The sequence below is a fragment of the Euleptes europaea genome, chromosome 12 (genome assembly GCF_029931775.1).
Source record: "Euleptes europaea isolate rEulEur1 chromosome 12, rEulEur1.hap1, whole genome shotgun sequence".
In the NCBI taxonomy this organism is placed as follows: domain Eukaryota; kingdom Metazoa; phylum Chordata; class Lepidosauria; order Squamata; family Sphaerodactylidae; genus Euleptes; species Euleptes europaea.
Genome location: NC_079323.1, coordinates 69,886,223 through 69,907,573, shown reverse-complemented (window position 1 = coordinate 69,907,573; position 21,351 = coordinate 69,886,223). Strand labels below are relative to the sequence as shown.

At 41.4% G+C, this 21,351-nt stretch overlaps 1 protein-coding gene across 1 annotated transcript in view; it reads left to right on the top strand.

Moving 5' to 3' along the window:
• The first annotated feature begins 4,991 nt into the window (after nt 1–4,991).
• USP9X (ubiquitin specific peptidase 9 X-linked) overlaps nt 4,992–21,351 on the top strand; it is a 159,381-nt gene continuing 143,021 nt past the window's right edge. The window contains exons 1-6 of the mRNA XM_056858694.1: nt 4,992–5,245; nt 14,190–14,335; nt 14,593–14,672; nt 17,321–17,433; nt 17,818–18,036; nt 19,343–19,458. Of these exons, the coding sequence (XP_056714672.1) occupies nt 5,150–5,245; nt 14,190–14,335; nt 14,593–14,672; nt 17,321–17,433; nt 17,818–18,036; nt 19,343–19,458 (770 nt within the window). The 5' untranslated portion in view covers nt 4,992–5,149. The remainder of the gene's footprint in view (nt 5,246–14,189; nt 14,336–14,592; nt 14,673–17,320; nt 17,434–17,817; nt 18,037–19,342; nt 19,459–21,351) is intronic.

The following is a 21,351-nucleotide window of genomic DNA, read 5'->3' as shown; positions in this document are numbered from 1 at the left end:
TTTAAAAAATTCTGGGGGAATACCATCCGATCCTGCTGCTTTTCCACTCTTTAACTGGCCAATCAATGATTTTATCTCTTTCTGCGAGACTGGGGGCCATGGTGGATAGTTTGTGGAGAGTGTAGAAAGGAATATCACATCTGAAATTCTAACCTGGAGTAAGGGAGTGAATTGGTTCTGGCTGTTTGGTCAATGTGTATGCTAGGTATTATTTTTTTAAAAAATATGCTGCATGTTCACATACTCCATCCTGTCTTCACTTCCTGGTGTTTTTTAAACAGTGTGGTGTATCATCCAAACCAACAAACCAATGATTTCAAGGATCATATATTCTTATTGATTTTCAAAGGGATTGTGTGTGTGTGTGTGTGTGTGTGTGTGTGTGTTAAGTGCCGTCAAGTCGCTTCTGACTCATGGCGACCCTATGAATCAGTGTCCTCCAAAATGTCCTATCTTTGACAGCCTTGCTCAGGTCTTGCAAATTGAGGGCTGTGGCTTCCTTTATTGAGTCAATCCATGTCTTGTTGGGTCTTCTTCTTTTCCTGCTGCCCTCAACTTTTCCTAGCATGACTGTCTTTTCTAGTGACTCTTGTGACTCTAGTGACAAAGGGATTAGGCAAATGTATATAGTGTAAGTCTTATTACTGGGTATCTGCTATGATGGCTGCCAGCTTGGAGGGCTTTAAGAGGGGAGTGGACATATTCATGGAGGAGAGGGGTATTCATGGCTGTTAGTGAGAATGGATACTAGTCATGCTGCATACCTATTCTCTCTAGTATCAGAGGAGCATGCCTATTTTGGGTGCGGTGGAACACAGGCAGGAAAGTGCTGCTGCACTCGTCTTGTTAGTGGCTTCCTAGAGGCGCCTGGTTGGCCACTGTGTGAACAGACTGCTGGACTTGATGGGCCTTGGTCTGATCCAGCAGGGCCTTTCTTATGTTCTTATGGTAAATGAGTCCTCCATGTTCATATGCCTCTGAATCCAGTTAGTAAGGGCATGAGAACAGGGTGGAGGCTTTGGCCTCTTTGTCTTACCTTTAGGCCTTCGTGTGGTATCTGTGAGGAAATGGAATACTGGGTGGTCCTTTGGTAATCCAGCAGGACTATTCTGATGGTCATATATCTGAATTGAGCATTAGGCTGCATTCAGACAGCATGGTAAACTGGAATTAAGCTGAGATTGTGCCGGAATGCAGGTCATTGCTATGTTAGTACCCCTAACTCCATCCACCTCTCTTGTCCCTTCATGTGTAGGCTTTCTGGTTTGATCTCCAGTTTACAACGACTTCATATGACAGGTACCACACATAACTTTGAGTTGTATACCACACAAAATGGGATTCTAAACCTCCTTTTATTTTGATTTATATGGAGAAAATAAATGATAATTCACTGAGGTGATTGCAGTCATATCACAGTGAATGGGAACATGCTCAAACCAGAAACTTTTTCATAAAGATTGGTACATGAAAGGAGGTAGAATGAGCCATGGACACAAGCCCAACAACAAGTTTCCTTTGTGGATAGTTAGTTTAATGGCTGCTTACCATGACCTTTGAATATATCTGCCTTGGGTTGGTTCAGACATAACATGAAACCATGATTTATTGTAACTGTGGTTAGTGTTTGAAACCAGGGTTCAGTTCACAATCACTCAAATCTTGGTTTGCCTCAAAAAATGCTGGTTTCATTTCCTTGTTTCTGTAGCATGGGTGGGCATTGCCAAAGAATAAGTCCAAATGTGTTCAGATGGCATACAAAACCATAGTTAAGGCTATCTGTGGTTAATAAACCAACTTCAGATCCTGATTTAACATACATTAATTAACCATAATTAGTTGATTCAGGCAGTTGCAATAACTGAAGTTAGTTTTATTAAATCATTCTTTAATGTGATCTGTACAAATGCTTAAGCCATGATTACTTTTTATACTCAAATATTCTTTTTTTCTTATCTAGTAGTTTGTTTGATGAATATTTTTGCCAGTTGAGAAAAAGTATGTTGAGGGGCTTTAAACTATAATACGTTAAGCTTAGTACTGTTTAAAAACACAAGTGTTGTGTCCTTTCATTTAAACATAGCTTCATAAATCGTGAATAAAAGCTTTCTAGCAATAAAAACACTTTTCTTAAGGGGTTGTCAGTAATCAAGTGAACAGGGTGCTCAAACTAATGATTAAATGCTTTTTAAATAAAATACAGATGGAAGACCCAATTTTACTTGTTTTTAGATTTAAATTGCCATTGGGCATTGGTGTACATGGTCATTTAGCTAGTTCATCTTGCTGCAGTATTAATTACATCCAACTTTTTTGACTGAAGTGTGTATATCCTATATTCAATACACGTTGACTTTACTTGTATATATGGCTGTCACTTAGTAATGTGCTCTGTAGTATTACTGAATAGGGCTTTAGAAATCGTACAGTTGTAATCTGCATTATTGTGTTATGATGGTTAACATTTTAACTAATCTCCAAAATAAACGAATGAAATACCTGTTTAATATATGTTTTGTATATACTATATCAAATTAACAGTATCATACTTACCTTAAAACATGAAGACTAAAACAATACTGTCGTGCAGTACTTCTACATAATGTTCAGGCTTTACCAAACTTCAATGAGGAAAGCTGTACAGCTAGGTGAGGGGAAGACATTGAGAACAATGCTGTGGTGGTCTTACTTTAGCACGGTCTGATTATTAGCTTGAATATCTGATAAACTGAAGGAAAAATTTAGCTAGGGATGTAAATTTGGTTTGTTAAAGCGACTGTTTAAACTATTACCTTTTAAACATTAAACAGCTCTATCTAGCCATATTTGTATTTTCATAAAATAGTAGTTATGCTACCAATTAAAAAAAATTAACAAGTTAATGTGCTTCAGTGTCAGCCTTGTGCGCAGATGGGTACCAATAAGGTCAGCATTGGAAAGCACATGTTCCATAAGAACATATGATCCAGGAATTCATTGGTAACAAACCTGCTCCCAGTTTTGGAAACCTGGAAAATATTTACAGCAAAATCCTTGTAATTTAAACATTTAATAAGTTACAGCCCGTTCCTGAAGGGGTGACTGAATGTCCATTGGAGCTGGCGTGCCCACTTAACCCGGAATAAGGGGCACTTATGCCGTCACGGGTGGCATCCACACCGGCGCCAGGACACAGCGCAGTAGCGTGGGGCTCAGATGCTACTGCTGCCTCCTGGCAGCATTCCAGTTGCACATGTTCCCGCACTGGTGTCCTGGGAGGCGTTCCTGGGGCGGAGCTGCCTTTAGACAGCTTCCTAACCCCTTTCACCCCTGTAATGCCCCATCATGGTACAGCGTTGCTATGCAACCTTTTTTGGTGGTGGAGCTTTGGCCCCACCACCATTTCCCCCCTCCCTCCCCTTCTCTCTCCCCCCTTACTTACCTGCTGACTGAGTCAGATCCCCACGGCCTGCCGTCTCTGAAGTCCACATAGAGGCGGCAGGGATCTGCATTCAGATCGCCTCCACCTGCTGTCTCTGAAGTCTTTGTGCACTTTGGAGGCAGCAGGGATCTGAACACTGGGCTGTGGCGATCTAAATGCTCCATCATTCAGTTTGCTGCCGCCTGCTGCCTCCAAAGTCCATGAAGACCTCAAATGGGGCAGGCCATGTATTTTTCTGGTTCAGGTTTATTAAACCCAAAAATTTACAGTTACTAAAAAAAGCTGAATCCCTTATTTTTGGCTTTTTCGGATTTTTCAAAATTTTCTGGGTTTATTAAACCCAAACCGGAAAAATACCGAAAAAGGTGCACAGCCCTAGTAGAATCGTAGAGTTGGAAGGGACCACCAGGGTCATCTAGTCCAACCCCCTGCACAATGCAGAAAATTCCAAACTACCTCCCCTCCCACACACCCCAGTGACCCATACTTCATGCCCAGAAGATGGCCAAGGTGCCCTCCCTCTCATGATCTGCCTAAGGTCATAGAATCAGCATTGCTGACAGATGGCCATCTAGCCTCTGCTTAAAAACCTCCAGGGAAAGGAGAGCTTACCACCTCCTGAGGGAGCCTGCTCCACTGAGGAACTGCTCTGTTAGAAAATTCTTCCTAATGTCTAAACGGAAACTCTTTTGAGTTAATTTCAACCCGTTGGTTCTTGTCCGACGTTCTGGGGCAACAGAAAACAACTCGGTAGTAGTAACACTTTAGTATAGAAATAGTTTTGTACAATAATTGAGATGAAAACTGGCATTCCTTTATTGCCAAACTCCTGTGCACTGTGACACAGTGTGGTAACCTGCAGTAGTGCAGTAAAAGCTCTCTCATGACCTGAGTTCGATCCCAACGGAAGTCGGTTTCAGGTAGCCGGCTCAAAGTTGAATCATCTTTCATCCTCCGAGGTTGGAAAAATTAGTACCTAGTTTGCTTGGGGTAAAGTGTAGACAATTGGGGAAGGCAATGGCAAACCACCCCATAAACACAGTCTACCTAGTAAACGTTGTGATGTGACGTCACCCCATGGGTCAATAATGACCCAATGCTTGCACAAGGGACTATCTTTATTTGTCAGTGAAGTTGTTTGTGTTTTGTGTGTTGTTGTTTTTTTGTACCATTTGAGGCAGAAATTGTGCGAAGCACATTGAAGGATGAATACCCACTGGTAATTAATCAAACATATGCTACTATTAACTTTTTAAAAATATACTCAGTCTCCTTTTTGTGGTATGACTGCTGCTACTGGGATGCAGAAATCCCGAGTAAAGTTTGCTACCTAGAGAAAACAAAAGATCACTGGGTTATAGGAATTGTGCTTTATGGAATAAGCGCCTTTAGCATTGTGGCTTAATCTCAGGAGGGCACTAGGTTGCTTAGGCCATTCCTGATTCTGGAGTGGTTTTGTGTGGGGGGAGGGGAAATGTGGGAGGGGTCCTAACAGTGGGAATGCTTGTATTTGCACATTTAAATCTTTGTGTGTTTTTTAAAAAGGCTGTTTTAAATCTTTTTCTTTCAGATTATGCAATGGTCACTGCAAAATGGCTTGTTCTTGAGTTGGAGCTTTTTAAAACAGACATATGCCGGTACTTCAACTTTATTAAGCGGACTATAAATTTTTCTCTCACAACAACTACATAAGCAGACAAAATTGCAAAAATCTGCCCTGTTTCGAGTATGACAGCCACGACCCGTGGCTCTCCAGTGGGAGGGAATGACAGCCAGGGCCAGGCTCCTGATGGACAGTCTCAGCCTCCTCTCCAGCAGAATCAGGTAAAGTGTATATTAATACCAGTGATTCAGCTGTGCAGAAAAATTAATTTTGGTGTGCTATTCCAGTTACTTTTAATTGTTACAGGAGGTGACACTCCTACAACAATTCACTTCTATTTCTATTGTGTCTGTCGTAAATGTTAAAATAGACCCTAGTTCAGATAGTAAGCCCTCTGTTTTGTGAGAATTTGTCATGCAAGTTAAGGTCCTCTAAACAGTTCCATTTACAATTTTTCTTTGGCAAGAACAGCCCTAACAACCTCATCAAGAATCTAATAATTATGAAGAAAAATGCACAAAATATTACTGAGTATGTATAAAGAAATATAGGCAGGTGAACATGTTGCTCTCTGGTAAAACTCACCTCGTTTTCTCCAGATAAGTTCTAACAACAGATTATACTGCATCAAACTTGCTGAGGCTTGCAGCTGATGAATCCTTACTTTGGACTGGGTAGATGTCCATAGAATCCATCCTCCAAAGCAGCCATTTTCTCCAGGGATATTGATTTCTTTCTTTTTTTAAGTTATATAAAAAAAGACTTTATTATTGGAGCCAGCGTTGTGTAGTGGTAAAGAGCGGTGGACTCTAATCTTAAGAACTGGGTTCGATTCCCCACTCCTCCACATGAAGCCTGCTGGGTGGCCTTGGGGCAATCACAGTTCTCTCAGCTCATGCAGAAGCAGGCAATGGCAAACCACCTCTGAACATCTCTTGCATTGAAAACCCCACAGGGTTGCCATAAATCAGCTGTGACTTGATGGTACACGCACACAGATCTCCTTGAGTCCAAGGAGATAAGGTGGGATATAAATATTTTTAAAAGATTTAATGTAGTTTACTGTAATAAAACCTGCAGATGATAGTGGAGTCCATATTGCGATAGAAGTAAAATGTACCATTTTACAATACATTTTACAAACATGCCAAGGTTTGCTTGGCTGCTATTAGAAGGAAAATCTGCTAAACTGAAGGCTTCATTAATATTGGGTAGGCTCTCTGGAGTCTTGTGAAATAAGTGCACAAAACTTGTACTCTGCCTGCCGCTGCGTACCTGCGTTAAACCATTGATGAGCCTACAAATGATTAAATAGAACCGATGTTCCAGTATGGAGTAGCTGTGATGCTATTTCATGCAGGCTCCCATATATGCTACAGGAAAGTGGCTGTTAAACTTGACTTACAGAGATCTGCATGTGCTAGAGACTATAGGTCAGTGATGGCGAACCTTTTAGAGACCGAGTGCCCAAACTGCAACCAAAACCCCACTTATTTATCGCCGAGTGCCAATGCGGCAATGTAACCTGAATACCACCCCCAGAGGGGGCCCAGAGGGAGAGGCTAGGGTTGCCAAGTTCCTCTTCGCCATGAGTGGGAGGTTTTTGGGGTGGCGCCTGAGGAGGGCGGGGTTTGGGGAAGGACTTCAGTGCCATAGAGTCCAATTGCCAAAGTGGCAATTTTTTCCAGGGGAACTGATCTCTATTGGTTGGAGATCACCTGTAATAGCAGATCTCCAGCTAGTACCTGGAGATTGGCAACTAGTTCCTTAGTGTTTTCTCTCTACATATCAAGACAAATGGAAAGGTGTTTGGAGGATAGCTTGTGGGCACTTCAAAGGTGGAATAGGACTGCATGCCCCTCCCCCCGCACAGACCCAGAGGGTGCCGGAGAAGCCGCTGGAGGGAAAGAAGGAAGGAAGGAAGGAAAGAAGGGAAGGGAGGGGGAAAGGGAAGGAAGGGAGGGAGAGAAAGAAAGAAAGAAAAAGAGAGAGAAAGGGAGAAAGAAATGGAGCAAGGGAGAGAAAGAAAAGGACAGAGGGAGACAGAAAAAGAAAGAGGCCATTTATACATGGGAGGTTTTGCCTTGGATTTGCCACTCGGTGGGGCGCGGCGGCAGGCTTGTGAGAGGCGAGCAGGGTGGGGCAGAGGGTGCCTCCTTCGCACCCACCGACCAGCCATGCCCCTCCGCCCGCACAGGCCCAGAGGGCGCCGGAGAAGCCGCCGGCCATGCCGAGTGTGAGCGCTCAGCTTCTGTTCCCCGCTCTCCCACCCGCCTGGCTGGCCGCGCACGCTCCAGCGGCGGCAATGGCGGCAGCTTCTGTGGGAGAGTCCGGGGGCCACTGCCAATGATGTCGGAGGTTCCCCACCCCTGGGCTACAGCCACCCCCATCTGGGGTGGGGCAGAGCCGGAAAGGCCAGCGAGGAACCGTGCGTGCCGGCAGAAAGGGCTACGCGTGCCGGAAGTGGCACCCGTGCCATAGGTTCGCCAACACGGCTATAGGTGCATTCAGACATCTTGATAAATTGTGGTTTGGTTAAATTGTAGTTTGTGTAACCAAATCCAGTTACTTTATCATACAAATCCACTTTTTATGTAAATCTTCCTTATACAGCTGTCTTTGTGGTCAGGTAACGGCAAAGTATGTTGCAGCTCAAAAGACCATGGTTTGTGAATTCACAGTGCATTCCTAAGGAGAGTCACTCCAGTCTAAGCCCATTCATTTCAATGGGCTTAGACTAGAGTAACTCTCCTTAGGAATGCACTGTCAGTTACAAACCACATCTACTATGCGTTGTTCTATGACTTGTATGAACTATCTAGCTACAAACCTAGTTTGAAATCCAGGTTTGTTGTCAAACAGACCGTGGTTTGTTGCACTGTCTGTATTCACAACAAAGCAGATAAAAATCAATATGATTTTTAATTTTTATGAAGTACCGCTGTTCTTTTTGAAGAACTAATGTTTGGAAAACAACTTAGTTGTCATAATTTTATACACTTTTTTGCTATATTATGGTTTGATACTAGGAGATGTCATGATACCCTGGAAATTACCCACTGGTCTGTCTGACCTATCATTAATGTTTTATGTCTAAGATATATATGTTCTTGCTCTGAGGAGGAGGGCATCTTGCAACATTAGACAGTGCCCAGATGGGGCATCCACAAGCGAACCCATCCATGCTAACCTCTGATCTCTATGGCCCAGAAATTTCTCCTGGTATCACCTTGCCAGGGTGGAGTGGAAGGGGTGAATCCCTCCCTTTTTCTCCTTGATCTAAGGCAGTGGTTCCCAACCTTTTTTTGACCAGGGACCACTAGGACTTTTTTGTTCAGTGCAGGAACCCCAAGGTTCAAAATAAAAATTCAGAGAATTTGAAAATAAACTTTAATCATAACTGTTAGTTAAACATTAAGCTTAGAATAATATTTGAATATATATATATAATAGAGAACTTTTAATTGAAAATATTAATTTATTATGGGTTTATAACTTTGTTTCGTGGACCTTAATTTAGTTCTTGAGGACCCCTGGGGGTCCACGGACCCCTGGTTGGGAACCAGTGATCTAAGGACTAATCTTTGGCACACTCCTAATTCAAATCTCTCAGTCACCAGGCCAACCCCCCCCCCCCGGTCAATCAGTTCATGGTTTGTACTCTGGCATAGGTGTCTGAGCATACTGGAACTCAGGGCCATCCCTGGAACACTACAGAGGTGCCTCCTTTCTGTCGAGGGCAGGTTAACCAACCCAGATGGGCAAGACTAGCTCGAGCTCCTCACACCTTAGGCTCTAAGCAGAGATTTGTGCACTTGTTGATATTCTGTCCTCGTCAAAATAGGCTACTCTCTGATAAGACCATGTAAACAAGCTGGGGGGGCATAGACCCCTTCCTTTGCCAGAGGATCAAAAAAAATGCAGACACCAGTTCTACTTCCTTCCCATCATTATGTAAGATCCCTGCTATTTCCCACAGAACTTATACAGAGGATGCACATAGTACAGGGGGAATGGATAAGCCATCAGTTCACAGACAAATGAGTACTCAATTAAGTTTCCTCCATCAGGAATTTTAATTTACCTTCCATCTTATGGAGAACATTGGGTTGTACCCAGTGCTTGTTCACCATTGCTGGCAAAGAGGTGACTTTTTGCAGATTTCCCTTTTGTTGCAGATCCCTGCATTGTCCCTACTGCTGCTCCTGGGGTCCCTGAACCCAGGGACAGTGTTGTTGGCTACAGTGAGAGGGAGAATTCTGGAAAGCACCATTTTCTGATTGGCTTTCTGGCTACAACCCTCTGATCTATTAGTTATCACCAGCCCTTGCTTCTGGTTGAGATTATTTACCTTGTTCTGGTGTGAGGTAAGCTAGTCATTATTTGCAAAATCTATTAATGCTGCAAGTAATAAAAGACCCTTTATGAGGTTGTATGCATGGTTATCTGAAAATAAAGCAATGTCTTTATCATTTTCTACAATAGTAAAAATATTCTTAAATGTTAAGGGATTAGTAATGTGCCCCCTAAGGCTCTATTCAGTTTTAAACCAATCTGTTTTATGCTTATAGCAACAATTAATATGCACTTTTGTAAGGAAGTATCTGAATAATAAATGGAAAATTCTGATGACTTACCTATTACAAAGTGGTAAGTCTCTTATTTAAATTATCTCTTTCTTGATCTTAAATCAGTCCATACTACAACTTATTGGGGCTTGATCAAACCATGGTTTATAATCATGGTGTATCATATTGTCTGAAAGCCATCTATGGATATTGCTCGGGCTGTGCATCATTTCCCTCCACCTCCGTATTTTTGGGTTTGAGTTTAATAGACTTGGAAACTTTCAAAAAATCTGAAAAAAGCTGAATACTTATTTTGGCTTTTCTTAGAAAATTGAAAATTTTCAGGTTTGTTAAACCCAGACCTGGAAAATACGCATGTAGAGCTGAAGACTGGGCTCCAAGCGAGCCCAGCTTTCAATTCATCTACATGTGTTGGGATGGTGCAGGCCGGCCACGGAGGATTTCTTGAAAGCTTCCAGAAGCTTCAGAGCGCTTGGAGTGCTCCCCCTCCACTCCATCTGGAGCCGAGCGTGGGCTATTTTCCCACCCATCGGTCACATGATGAAGGAGGGTGGAGTGCTCCTCCCTCAGTTCTCTCTTCGCCACCATAGAGGGAAGACCTGCTTCAATGAGCACTGAGGAAATTACCTCAGATCTTTTTAGTCGTTGTAGAGAAGCTTTCTCTTCTATTATGGCTTTATTTAAAAAGTGTGGAAAATGTGGGATGAAGATGGTGACTAATGACGATCACAATGATTGGCTCTACTGTCTCGGAGAGTCCCACATCGTCAAAACCTGCCCCTCATGCCAACTTATTCTGAAGGCTCAGCAGTTTAGGCCTTCTTGGCGTAAGGCTTCATTGTGGGAGAAATCCCTTATGGCTGTGGATCTTCCAAAAACTTAGGAGCGGTCAGGTACCTCTTCTGTTTCTACCCCAATGGTTTCGATCACACCGCTGTCACCCCAGAAATCTGCCTCAGGGAAGGCCGAGAAAAAAAGTGACAAAAAAGTTAAAGAGACCCTGAAAGACCAATCTTTGAAGTCTGGTAAAGGGTCGTCATCATCATCAAAAGGCAAACAGCCGGCTGATACTGCGTCCGCTGAAACTCCTCGACGCCGACCGGAATCTCCCATGGGCAAGACCTCTCCTAAGGCATCTACATCGTCTTGATGTCGAGAATCTCCGTCTCCACCGAGACTCTCTCAGCATTGGAGCTGTGGGAGAAGTCCAGTCTTGGCTCGACGTCGAGCATCCGTGTCCCCTACAGGACTTTTGACTTCAGCACCTAGGGAACCCGATCGGCACTGAGAGGCTCCGGAGTTGTTGTTTCCATCCAAGACGCCCTCTCTTTTTCAGGCTGACAGATCTTCTTCCACTGAACCTGAAGTGGTTGAGGTACTGCTCCAACCTCCATCGAAGCCTAAAGGGAAGGAGGTTGACAAGCACTCTGCTTATGCTGCAGTTGTTATGGGCCCCATGTTTCCGGTGCCCTGGCCTGACTATCTGAATCCATACATGCCACTACCTCCTTATCACCATCATCATCATCATCATCATCATCATTACCTTTATTAGGCATTTAACCACCTCCTTATTGGGAAGTACCAATCTCTTTCTCTCATTGTCGGCGCCAAGATTCTGGCCGTTCCTCGACATCGGTGGAAGGTCGTGATCAGAAAGCCAAATCCATGGCTTTACTCGTAACTGTCATGTGATCATTTGGGTGAGAAAATAGCCCATGCTCAGCTCCAGAAGTAGGAGAGGGGGAGCGCTCCAAGCGTTCTGAAGCTTCTGGAAGCTTTAAAGAATTCCTCTGCGGCTGGTCTGTGCAGTCCCATGCATGACTGGACAGAAGACACTGCATGAACAGCCATTACAGGTAAGTGCAACTCTGTTTTCTGCCTGCATCTCCACCGTCTCCGATCTCCACGAGGAGTTCAGAGCCACCAGCAACACAGAACTGAAGCCTTCAGTTCTGCCTGGCAGCGGAGCCAAAGTGGCCCCGAATAATGCTGAATAAATTCAGCATTATTCAGCACCCGCTTTTGGGCTCCTTTTTATTGCCCCAATTTTTCAGATATTAAAAAACCCTGCAAAATACCAAAAATGTATTTTTTGGATTTTTCGTTTCGGCTTTATCAAGTGTACACCCCTAGTTATTGCTTAAACTGTCTGCTGCTTTATACTGCAGAGATATTTGCAGCCGTGTTGCTTGCATTAGACTAATACTCTGTCCATTTGCTTCAATGGACTATCACCACTGATTAAAAGCAGACTGAAATGATCCAAGGGTTTTTTGCAGATGTTTTTGTAAAAGGTTGTTCAGTGTCTCTTTAACTATGGTAGCACTCTAATACCATCATGTAGATAATTCACAGTCGGTAGCCGCGTTAGTCTGTTTGCAGTAGTCAAAAAGGGCAAGAGTCCAGTAGCACCTTAAAGACTAACAAAAATATTTTCTGGTAGGGTATGAGCTTTCCCTGGAGGTATCTGAAGAAGTGAGCTGTGGCTCACGAAAGCTCATACCCTACCAGAAAATATTTTTGTTAGTCTTTAAGGTGCTACTGGACTCTTGCCCTTTTTGACCATCATGTAGAATACCAGTCTATCTAGGATTTGGTGGCTGCTGCATAAGCAGTGTACAAAACTTCACTTAAGGCTTACTCAGATGACCCCCCCCCCACACACACACACTTCTATACACGTTGAGATAGTATTTCAAGCTTGCACATTCTTGCCTTTCTCATCACATAGAATCATAAAGTTGGAAGGGACTACCAGGGTCATATAGTCAAACCCACTGCAAAATGCAGGAAATTCACAACTACCTCCCCCCCACACACCCCAGTGACCCATACTTCATGCCCAGAAGATGACCAGGGTGCCCTCCCACTCATCATCTGCTTAAGGTCATAGAATCAGCATTGCTGATTCTTCTTAAAAACCTCCAGGGAAGGAGCGCTTACCACCTCCCGAGGAAGCTTGTTCCACTGAGGAACTGCTCTAACTGTTAGAAGATTCTTCCTGTATAGACGGAAACTCTTTTGATTTAATTTCAACCCGTTGGTTCTGGTCCAACCATCTGGGGCAACAGAAAACAACTCTGCACCATCCTCTATATGACAGCCCTTCAAGAACTTGAAGATGGTTATCACCTCTCAGTTTTCTCGTCTTCAGGCTAAACATACCCAGCTTTATGTGTTCATGTGGTGTGGAGATTCTGCTGCGCAGCCTATGAGATCCCCTCATCTTATCTAATGGAAAATTACTGGACAACTCCTAGAACGTTCCCGGCATCCTTCATTGATTATGTGCTGCTCCCCATGCTCCAAGAACAGTGCTTGTGCTTTTGCTTCCAGCTATCTCAATCAACATATGAATTGACATCTCACTTCATCAGTGGATCGGAAGCTAGACAGCAAACTTTGATCTCTCAATTTCTTCAATAAATTTTTGTATATAAAGCTTTCCGTTTCAATAATCTCTAATTAGCCATTTCTTTAGCCATTTCTTATCTGAATAACTACTATTTCTAGTACTAAGCTATTATGATTTGGTTGCTTGTAAGATGCTTGAAACAAGTCATCCACTGGCATATTGCTAACTGTAATCAAAATAATTAAAGCAGTTAGTGGGTTGAGCTTCAAATTAACTCTTATGTCTATGAGAAAGAACCCTACAGTTTACGATCAATTTTGAATTGGATTATACTCCCACCATAAATGGAAAAACTGGATCTATTCGTATGGAATACTTCTTTTATTTGTTTTCAGTAGCTTTAAAGGTCAGCTGAGTGGTACAACAGACACAGGAACAGTTGACTTGTGCTAAGTCAGCGTAGCAACTAGAAGAGCATTTCCATGTTAAACTCAACAGCTGTTAGAAAAGAACTGGATGGAGAGCAGCTTTTCTCTCACCTTGGAGCATTCTTAGAATGCAAAATGCTTTCTCAGTGGGAGTGGTCAGAGTGCTTACCATTCAATTTGACCTTTCTAGGAAGCTTCCATTTTGCTGGGTGGCACCTGTGCAAACTGATGATCCCATTTGTAAGAGTTTGGTTAAAGCATAGCAACAGAATCATCATCTTAAAGTTTCTGACTAATTTCAGGTTTTGGGAAGAGTTTTTTAAAGGATTTAATTTAATGAGCTGGATTAATTAAGATCACAGGAAGAGTTGGTGGAGTGGATCTTTCCTTGCCTTCCTTAAACAGCCTTCTGTTTGCTCTGCAGATCCTCTTGTAAGGTTGAAAAGAGCTTCATGAACAAAATGCACAGCAGTACTAGGCACTACAGAAAAAATGGAGAATTGGGTAAAATCGCTTCCTTAGTGGAGGTGATCTTATCTGAGACAATTTAATCAATTTAATCTGTGTTTAGAGTTTTCCTTTGTGGAAAGAAAGGCTTCTAATTTATCCATTTCAACTTCACAGCAGGAGGTGGAAGTTTTCTAAAACCAGCTGATAACTATGTACATTAATTAAGAAATATTTCTGTGAAACAGTATGTGTGTGGATAAGTAGCATAGTTCTGGTCCCTCAGTGAGTAAAATGATGTATTCAGTTGAATGATTCACGGAATTACATAATCTTAATTCAGACTTCCTCACCTGATTCTTCAAATGAGAATTCCCCAGCTACGCCGCCTGATGAACAGGGTCAAGGTGATGCCCCACCACAACTTGAAGATGAAGAGCCTGCATTTCCACACACTGACCTGGCCAAGTTGGATGACATGATTAACAGGTAATTTTTTAAAAGACTTTTATGCATTTTCTCAACTATAATAAGTTACAAATATAAGTTGTCTAGTTAATAGCTGAAGAGATAAACATGCATTTTGAAGGTTTTTTACAAATGAAAATATGGAACACTTAATATTCAAAGTATGGTAGATATTTTTTGGACATAGCCTTCTTCTGTGGCTCAATCTATTCCAGATTAGAGACTGTGAAGATAAATGTTATTGTAAATTAAAACATTATATTTTAATGCTTTTGTAGACCTCGATGGGTTGTTCCAGTATTGCCTAAAGGGGAGTTAGAAGTTCTTCTAGAAGCTGCTATTGATCTTAGTAAAAAAGGTAATTTGAAAATGGAACTTTGTAAAAGAACAATGAACACCTGGTTGGCAGTTGTATGTCTTTTGATTGTGTTCCTGTTTCTTTGAGCACATATTCTAAATACCATGTTTGCTAAACAAAGGATATGAGATGTCAGCTTTTTCATTATTGTTAATATTTGAAAGTAACATTAAAGTATGGGAGAAGAAAAGAACTATTGAGTACAATGGATTTATAAGGGGATAAGAGATGTGGGAATAAAAAGAAAGGAGATAAAGAGGTGATAGAAGAAATGAAGTGATGGAAGAAGTGAAAGGAGCCAGAGTAGCTTCATGGAAGGGGAATCGGAGGAATTTCAGATAACCAATTTGTCATGATAAATAACATAATGTAGTCTGGAGTAGTAGAGTTTATTGCAAATTGGGAAAGGCTGTTATAATTTTAGACTAAAAAGTAATAATTGAAATGCAAATGTTAAAAGAAAGGAACGTTTAAAAGGAATGGAGTTAAAAATTCAAACCCTGTAAGTGCTGTAAAAGTAGCAGGTTAAACACATGAGCACATGAATCTGCCTTATATTGAATCAGTATTGTCTGTTCAGACTGGGAGCAACTCTTCGGGGCTTCAAGCTGAGGTCTTTCACATCACCTACAACCTGATTCTTGCTGCAGATGCCGGGGATTGAACCTGGGACCTTCTGCATGCTGCATGTTTTGCTACAGAGCACAGCACCCCCCAGCATCAATCATAATTTTAGCATAGATTTTTTTTGCATCAAGTGCATGCAGAGGTACCATGTGAGTGATGTGCTGGTCAACATCAGATAAAATATACATTATTTTTTGCACTGAACATGGATTCTCTCTTTCATGGCAAATCAAGACATCATGGGGAAGATCCTCCAGTTCATATAAATGCTGGGCAAGAGGTGTTTGCCTATTGGTATTGTTTGAAAACTGATAGCTGTAAAAGATGATACTGGATAAAGAGGAAGCTCTTATATGATCCCTCTTAATAGCTCTGAACCATAGAGGGAATTATTGACGTAATCAAAACGTTATGGTATCCTTGAAATGTGATTGATCACTTCAATGCTTGGAGACTTTATAGATCTAAAACAAGCTCCAGAAAATATATGAACTGTAAGTTAGGCTAGAACTTGTAAGCCTTGACTATGATGATAGTTGCATATAAGGATAATGAATAGTGGACTCTACTACACTGGCATGTGCAGTGTTCTGTTAACAGGAAATTTAGTTCTTTACATATTAAGTCTATTCAGCAGGCGAGAACTGTTTTTGGAAAACTGAATTTTCAGGTTTGCTGTCAAATTGAAAATTATGTGAGAACATTCTGGATCTTACTGTTGAAAATAATTCCTATGGAAAATTTAAAAATCTAGTAATAAGCTGCATCTAGTTATTGTGAGAGAGCCAGCATGGTACAATGGTTAAGAATGGTGGGCTCTAATCTGGAGAACCAGGTTCAATTTCCCACTTCTGCACATGAAGCCTGCTGAGTGACCTTGGGCCAGTCAAAGTTCTCTCAGAACTTTCTCAGCCCATGTGGAGGCAAGCAATGGCAAACCACCTCCAAACGTCTCCTGCCTTGAAAACCCTATGGGGTTGCCATAAGTCTGCTGTGACTTGAAGGCACTTTTCACCACCAGTTATTATGAAGTGTATGCATGCCTATTAGGGGTGTGTATTCGGCTAAAGCCGAATGGAAAAAACAACAACCCCAAAATACTATTTTGGTATTTTTCTGAGTTTTTTGTGGCAAAGTTTTGTGGCATTATTCGGGCTGCTTTGGCCCGTTGCCATTTTTTCCCTTCCCTCCCCCTGTTACGTACTGGCATCAGATCCCTGCTGCCTGCAAGCTCAGACCTCCATGTGGAAGTCCAGCCTTCAGTTCTATGCTGTGTCGTTTTCAGGTTTAATAAACCTGAAAATTTTTGAATTTTTCAAAAAAGCCGAATCCATTGAATTTGGCTTTTCTGGTTTTTCAAAAATTTCCGGGTTTATTAAACCCGAACCCAAAAATACCGAAAAAGGTTCACAGCCCTAATACCTATACACTTGATATTATCACTTAGATTAATAGATGGCACAACTAGACATTATGGAGTCATGGGTCTGACCCATGTATGTCACCACCACTTAACAGCTGAACTTTTGCCATTTAAAAATTCCATGAGGGCCCAATGAGGCCAGCAGTGCAGCAGGACCAGGAGGTCCCCCTTGCCATGCCTTTTCAACAACTGAAACAGCTGGCACTTGGGAACCACTGGTGTAGAACACTCATAGAAATCCTGCCCCTTTCCTATTAACTACTAGAGAGAGAGTTTCTCACTTCTGGGCATTTTTCTGTTTCATGGTTCTTGGCTGAACTGTTGAAGGGTAGAAACCTGATCCACAGTCACTGGAACTCCTGCTACCCAGATATTGAAAAAATGTAGTTGATCTTTTTATACACGTAAGCACTGGTAATTTAGGAGCGCAAGTTTTGCCTTTCAGTACATACTTCAAAATGTTTGTTCAATATAATTTCTGAGTGTTTTAATGTTGGTGGCATTCAGGCCTAAAACTTTTTTTAAAAAATGTTGTGTATGCTGCTAATCCCCATCCCACTCCATGCAATTTCCTCACTGATCTTTTTTTTTTACACAGGCCTTGATGTCAAAAGTGAAGCATGTCAGCGATTTTTTAGAGATGGATTAACAATCTCTTTCACAAAAATCCTTACAGATGAGGCCGTGAGCGGCTGGAAGTTTGAGATTCATGTAAGTTTGTGTTGTAACCTACTCATATATGTGCTACCTATAGTTTCCGTACATTAGAAAACAAATTAATTGTCCAGGGTTCATGGGGATGCTGCCTTCTCTTTTACTGTATAGTCTGTATGGGCTAGACATGAAAAGTTCAAAGTAAAAGCTGTATGCTGAATTTTAATTGGATGTTATTGAAATTATGGTTTTTAATTGTTATTGTACCATTGTGATGTTAGCTGCCCCAAGCCCCATTCTGAGGGAGGGGTGGGATAAAAATCTAATAAAATAAATTAATAAATACCTCACAAAAGAAGGGTTTTATAGAGTTTTACTGCAATTACATGATGGAATTTTAGTAGTAGCCAAAACAGCTGAACTATTTTTCTTCCTTAATAGAGGTGTATTATTAACAATACTCACCGTCTAGTTGAACTCTGTGTGGCAAAGCTGGCCCAAGATTGGTTTCCTCTTCTTGAACTTCTTGCAATGGCCTTAAATCCTCATTGTAAGTTCCATCTTTATAATGGTACACGTCCCTCTGAAACAGTTCCTGCTGGAGTTCAGCTGGCTGAAGATGAACTTCATGCTCGTCCTCCAGATCCACGGTCACCAAAGGTGTGTTGATCTGCAGTTTTTGAACTAAAAATACATGTTAAATCTTTGAACATACTCATTTAGCTACCCCAGAACAGCAGCTTCCCAGGTTTTCAGTTTGGTGCTTGTGTGCTAAACCAAAAGAACTGAAGTGATTTGAAGGAGAAGGTGTTCACTTTCCCACTCATGCAGCCTTAATCAGACTTATTGCACAGTTGGCACAGTCTGTGTTGTGGTTAGAGTGAACGGGTCAGCAGGGATCAGCATCTAGGTATAATTGTGAGTTATACAATTGATGTCACGTACTTTCTCTGTGGGACAATATTGATAGCATTACCTTGAAATGTAACTTTATTTGTACCACAGGCGATATTTGAGCTGTGGCCAGAGCACTTGAACTTTTGCACTTATGTATGCTTTGACTGTTCTTAGGTGAACATAAGTGAGCTAACTTTAAAGTGTTAAATAATACTTTTAATAACTTGCTAATTAAATCTGTGGGTTATCTGTGGAGTATCCACTTGCTAGCGCAGATATAACACCACCTAATCATTAACCCCAAGGTAGATGGTATAGAAGTGGGCCACAAATAAGATTGTGCACTTCTTCCATGTCCTTTCTTAGCATATTTCATTCACCCTTGCTCCTTCAGCTATAGCCATGGTTACTTGTAACAGCTGCACTGGTTCTAACTGTGGTTAATGCTAACACACGAATCACTCTTAATCAGGATTTGATGCTGGCTTAAATATAGCTGCAGATGCATAAAATCAGTGGTTGAAAACAATATTGCAATGCAAACATAAGAAGTAGCAGAGCTCATTGTAACACATTTTGTCATTATAACATCTATGTATATTGTATCTGTCATTGTAACATATGTATTGTCAATATTCTTAAGGCTTCTAAGGAGTCTCGAGGGGGAGGTTTTAAGAGTCATGTGAGTTAGCATCACTAGAATCTTGGAAGGAATTATGCTTGAGACCTGTTACACTGAATTCCGTATAATAAAAGTTGCCCTGTTTTCACTTCTGGTTTCTAACATAACAGGAAATATTAATCATTCTCTAAGATGAGTAACTCTTGTTTATAATAATTTAGCTTTGGGTTTTTTTTTAGCATTGAATACTGAATTGCTAGTTGTATTTAAATTTAAATTCATTTAAATTCACTAGATAATTGAAAATGTAGTTAATAGCATATAAGAGAATAATGATTGATTTCAGGTACCAGACAAAACTATATACAGGGTTTGTTAGGAATATTCTTTGCAATAGAATGTGTTTCTTGTGGTACAAATTGTAAAGCAAGAAAATTTGTTTTACAGGGCTGGCTAGTAGATCTCATCAACAAGTTTGGCACATTAAATGGGTTTCAGATCCTCCATGATCGTTTTATGAGTGGATCAGCACTGAATGTTCAAATTATTGCAGCTCTCATCAAGTAGGTTCATTTTCTTTTCTTGATTTTTTAAGGGAATGCATCAACTGAACAAAAGCAAAATCCTTCAGATTAATTTAAGTATTCAGTTTCCAGTATGGCCTTTGCTGCAGTTTTTTTTTTTTTTAGCTTCCACATGTATATTTAGTATTTTTTCAAAATAAGCCTTAAAATCCCCAGAATTCTGACCTTATAACTAGAATTCCTAAGATTAGAGCAGCCGAGCAGCCCAAATGAATTAAAGTTTCCTCAACACAAAAATAGTTAGCAAAGTATATACTTGGCAGAACCTCTGCATGTATGCAATTTGTTTTACATATGGATGGCATTTTCAAAGTTGAGACCAGATGTTACGGTATATTACTTGTATGCTACAAATTTACACTTTTTGGGCGCATTGTTGTATGTTATATGTCTAAGAATGTACACATGAAAGAGAAGTGCATATATGGTCAGACAGAATTGTTTTGCCAACAGTCCAGTGATGCATACATTGAGAAGCCATTAGCAGTGTTCACTTTTAAACGTCTGTGCTGATGCATTGAAATCTAGGTGTGTTGATCACCTGTCTTGAAAGCATTATTAAAGATAGAATTGTCATGCATATAGAAGAGCAAGCCATGCTGAGCAAAAACCAACATGGCTTCTGCAAAGGTCCTGTTTCACTAACCTTTTAGAGATTCTTTTAAAGTGTCAGTAAGCATCTGGACAGGAATGAGCTTGTGAACATTGTGTATTTGGATTTCTAAAAGGCTTGTTCATCACTGACCGGGAACTGTGAGGTGGCCAAGTTTGCAGATGACACCAAATTTTTTAGGGTGGTGAAAACAAAAACGAATTGTGAAGAGCTCCAAAAGGATCTCTCCAAACTGGAGGAATGGGCATTAAATTAGCAAATGAGATTCAGTGTGAGCAAGTGTAAAGTGATGCATATTGGGGCAAAAATCCCCACTTCACATATACACTGATGGAGTCTGCGCTGGCAGCAACAGACCAAAAAAGGGATCTTGGGTTGGTAGTGAATAGCTACCATGAAGATGACAACCCAGTGTGCTGCTGCTGTGAAAAAGGCAAATACCATGCTGGCCATAATTAGACAAGGAATTGAGAATAAATTGAGAATAAAACTGCCCTTGTATAAATCTATGGTGAGACCACACTTGGAATACTGAGTACAGTTCTAGTAACCACACCTAAAAAGGTGAGCTTGAGAAGGTGCAAAAAAGAGCAACCAAAAGGATCAGGGGGCTAGAGTAACTGCCCTATGAGGAGTGGTTAAAATGCTTAGGGCTGTTTAGCTTAGAAAAAAGGTGAGTAAGGGGAGATGACAGAGGTCTATAAAATTATGCATGGTGTGGCAAGAGTGCACAGGGAGACACTTTTCTCCCTTGTAATACTAGAACGCAGGGTCATCTGCTGAAGTCAAAGGGTGAGAGATTCAAAGCAGACAAAAGGTTCACAGAACGCATAGTTAAATTGTGGAACTCCCTGGCCCGGAATGTGGTGATGGTTGCCAACTTGGAAGGCTTTAAGAGAGGAGTGGACATGTTAATTCCTCTCTATCCATGGCTGCTAGTCAAAATGGCTACTAGTCATGATCCAAACCTATTCTCTCTAGTATCAGAGAACGAGCCTTGGATACGTACCGTGAAGGCTCCTTCTACTCTGAGATACGAAGGGCATCTATCATTGGGTGTTTCGGCTTCGCTCACTTCGGGAGGCAGGACCTAAAAAGATTTTCACTCCCACTTCCTGTTTCCTGGGATCGCCCCCTTCTCTCCAGTTCAAGACTTTCTGAGAATTTCCGGGCTCAAACGAAAACTCCCCAGGAAGGAAGTAGACTCATAAAATGTAAAGGTGTTAATATCTATCGTCAGTGTAACAGATGAGGAACAG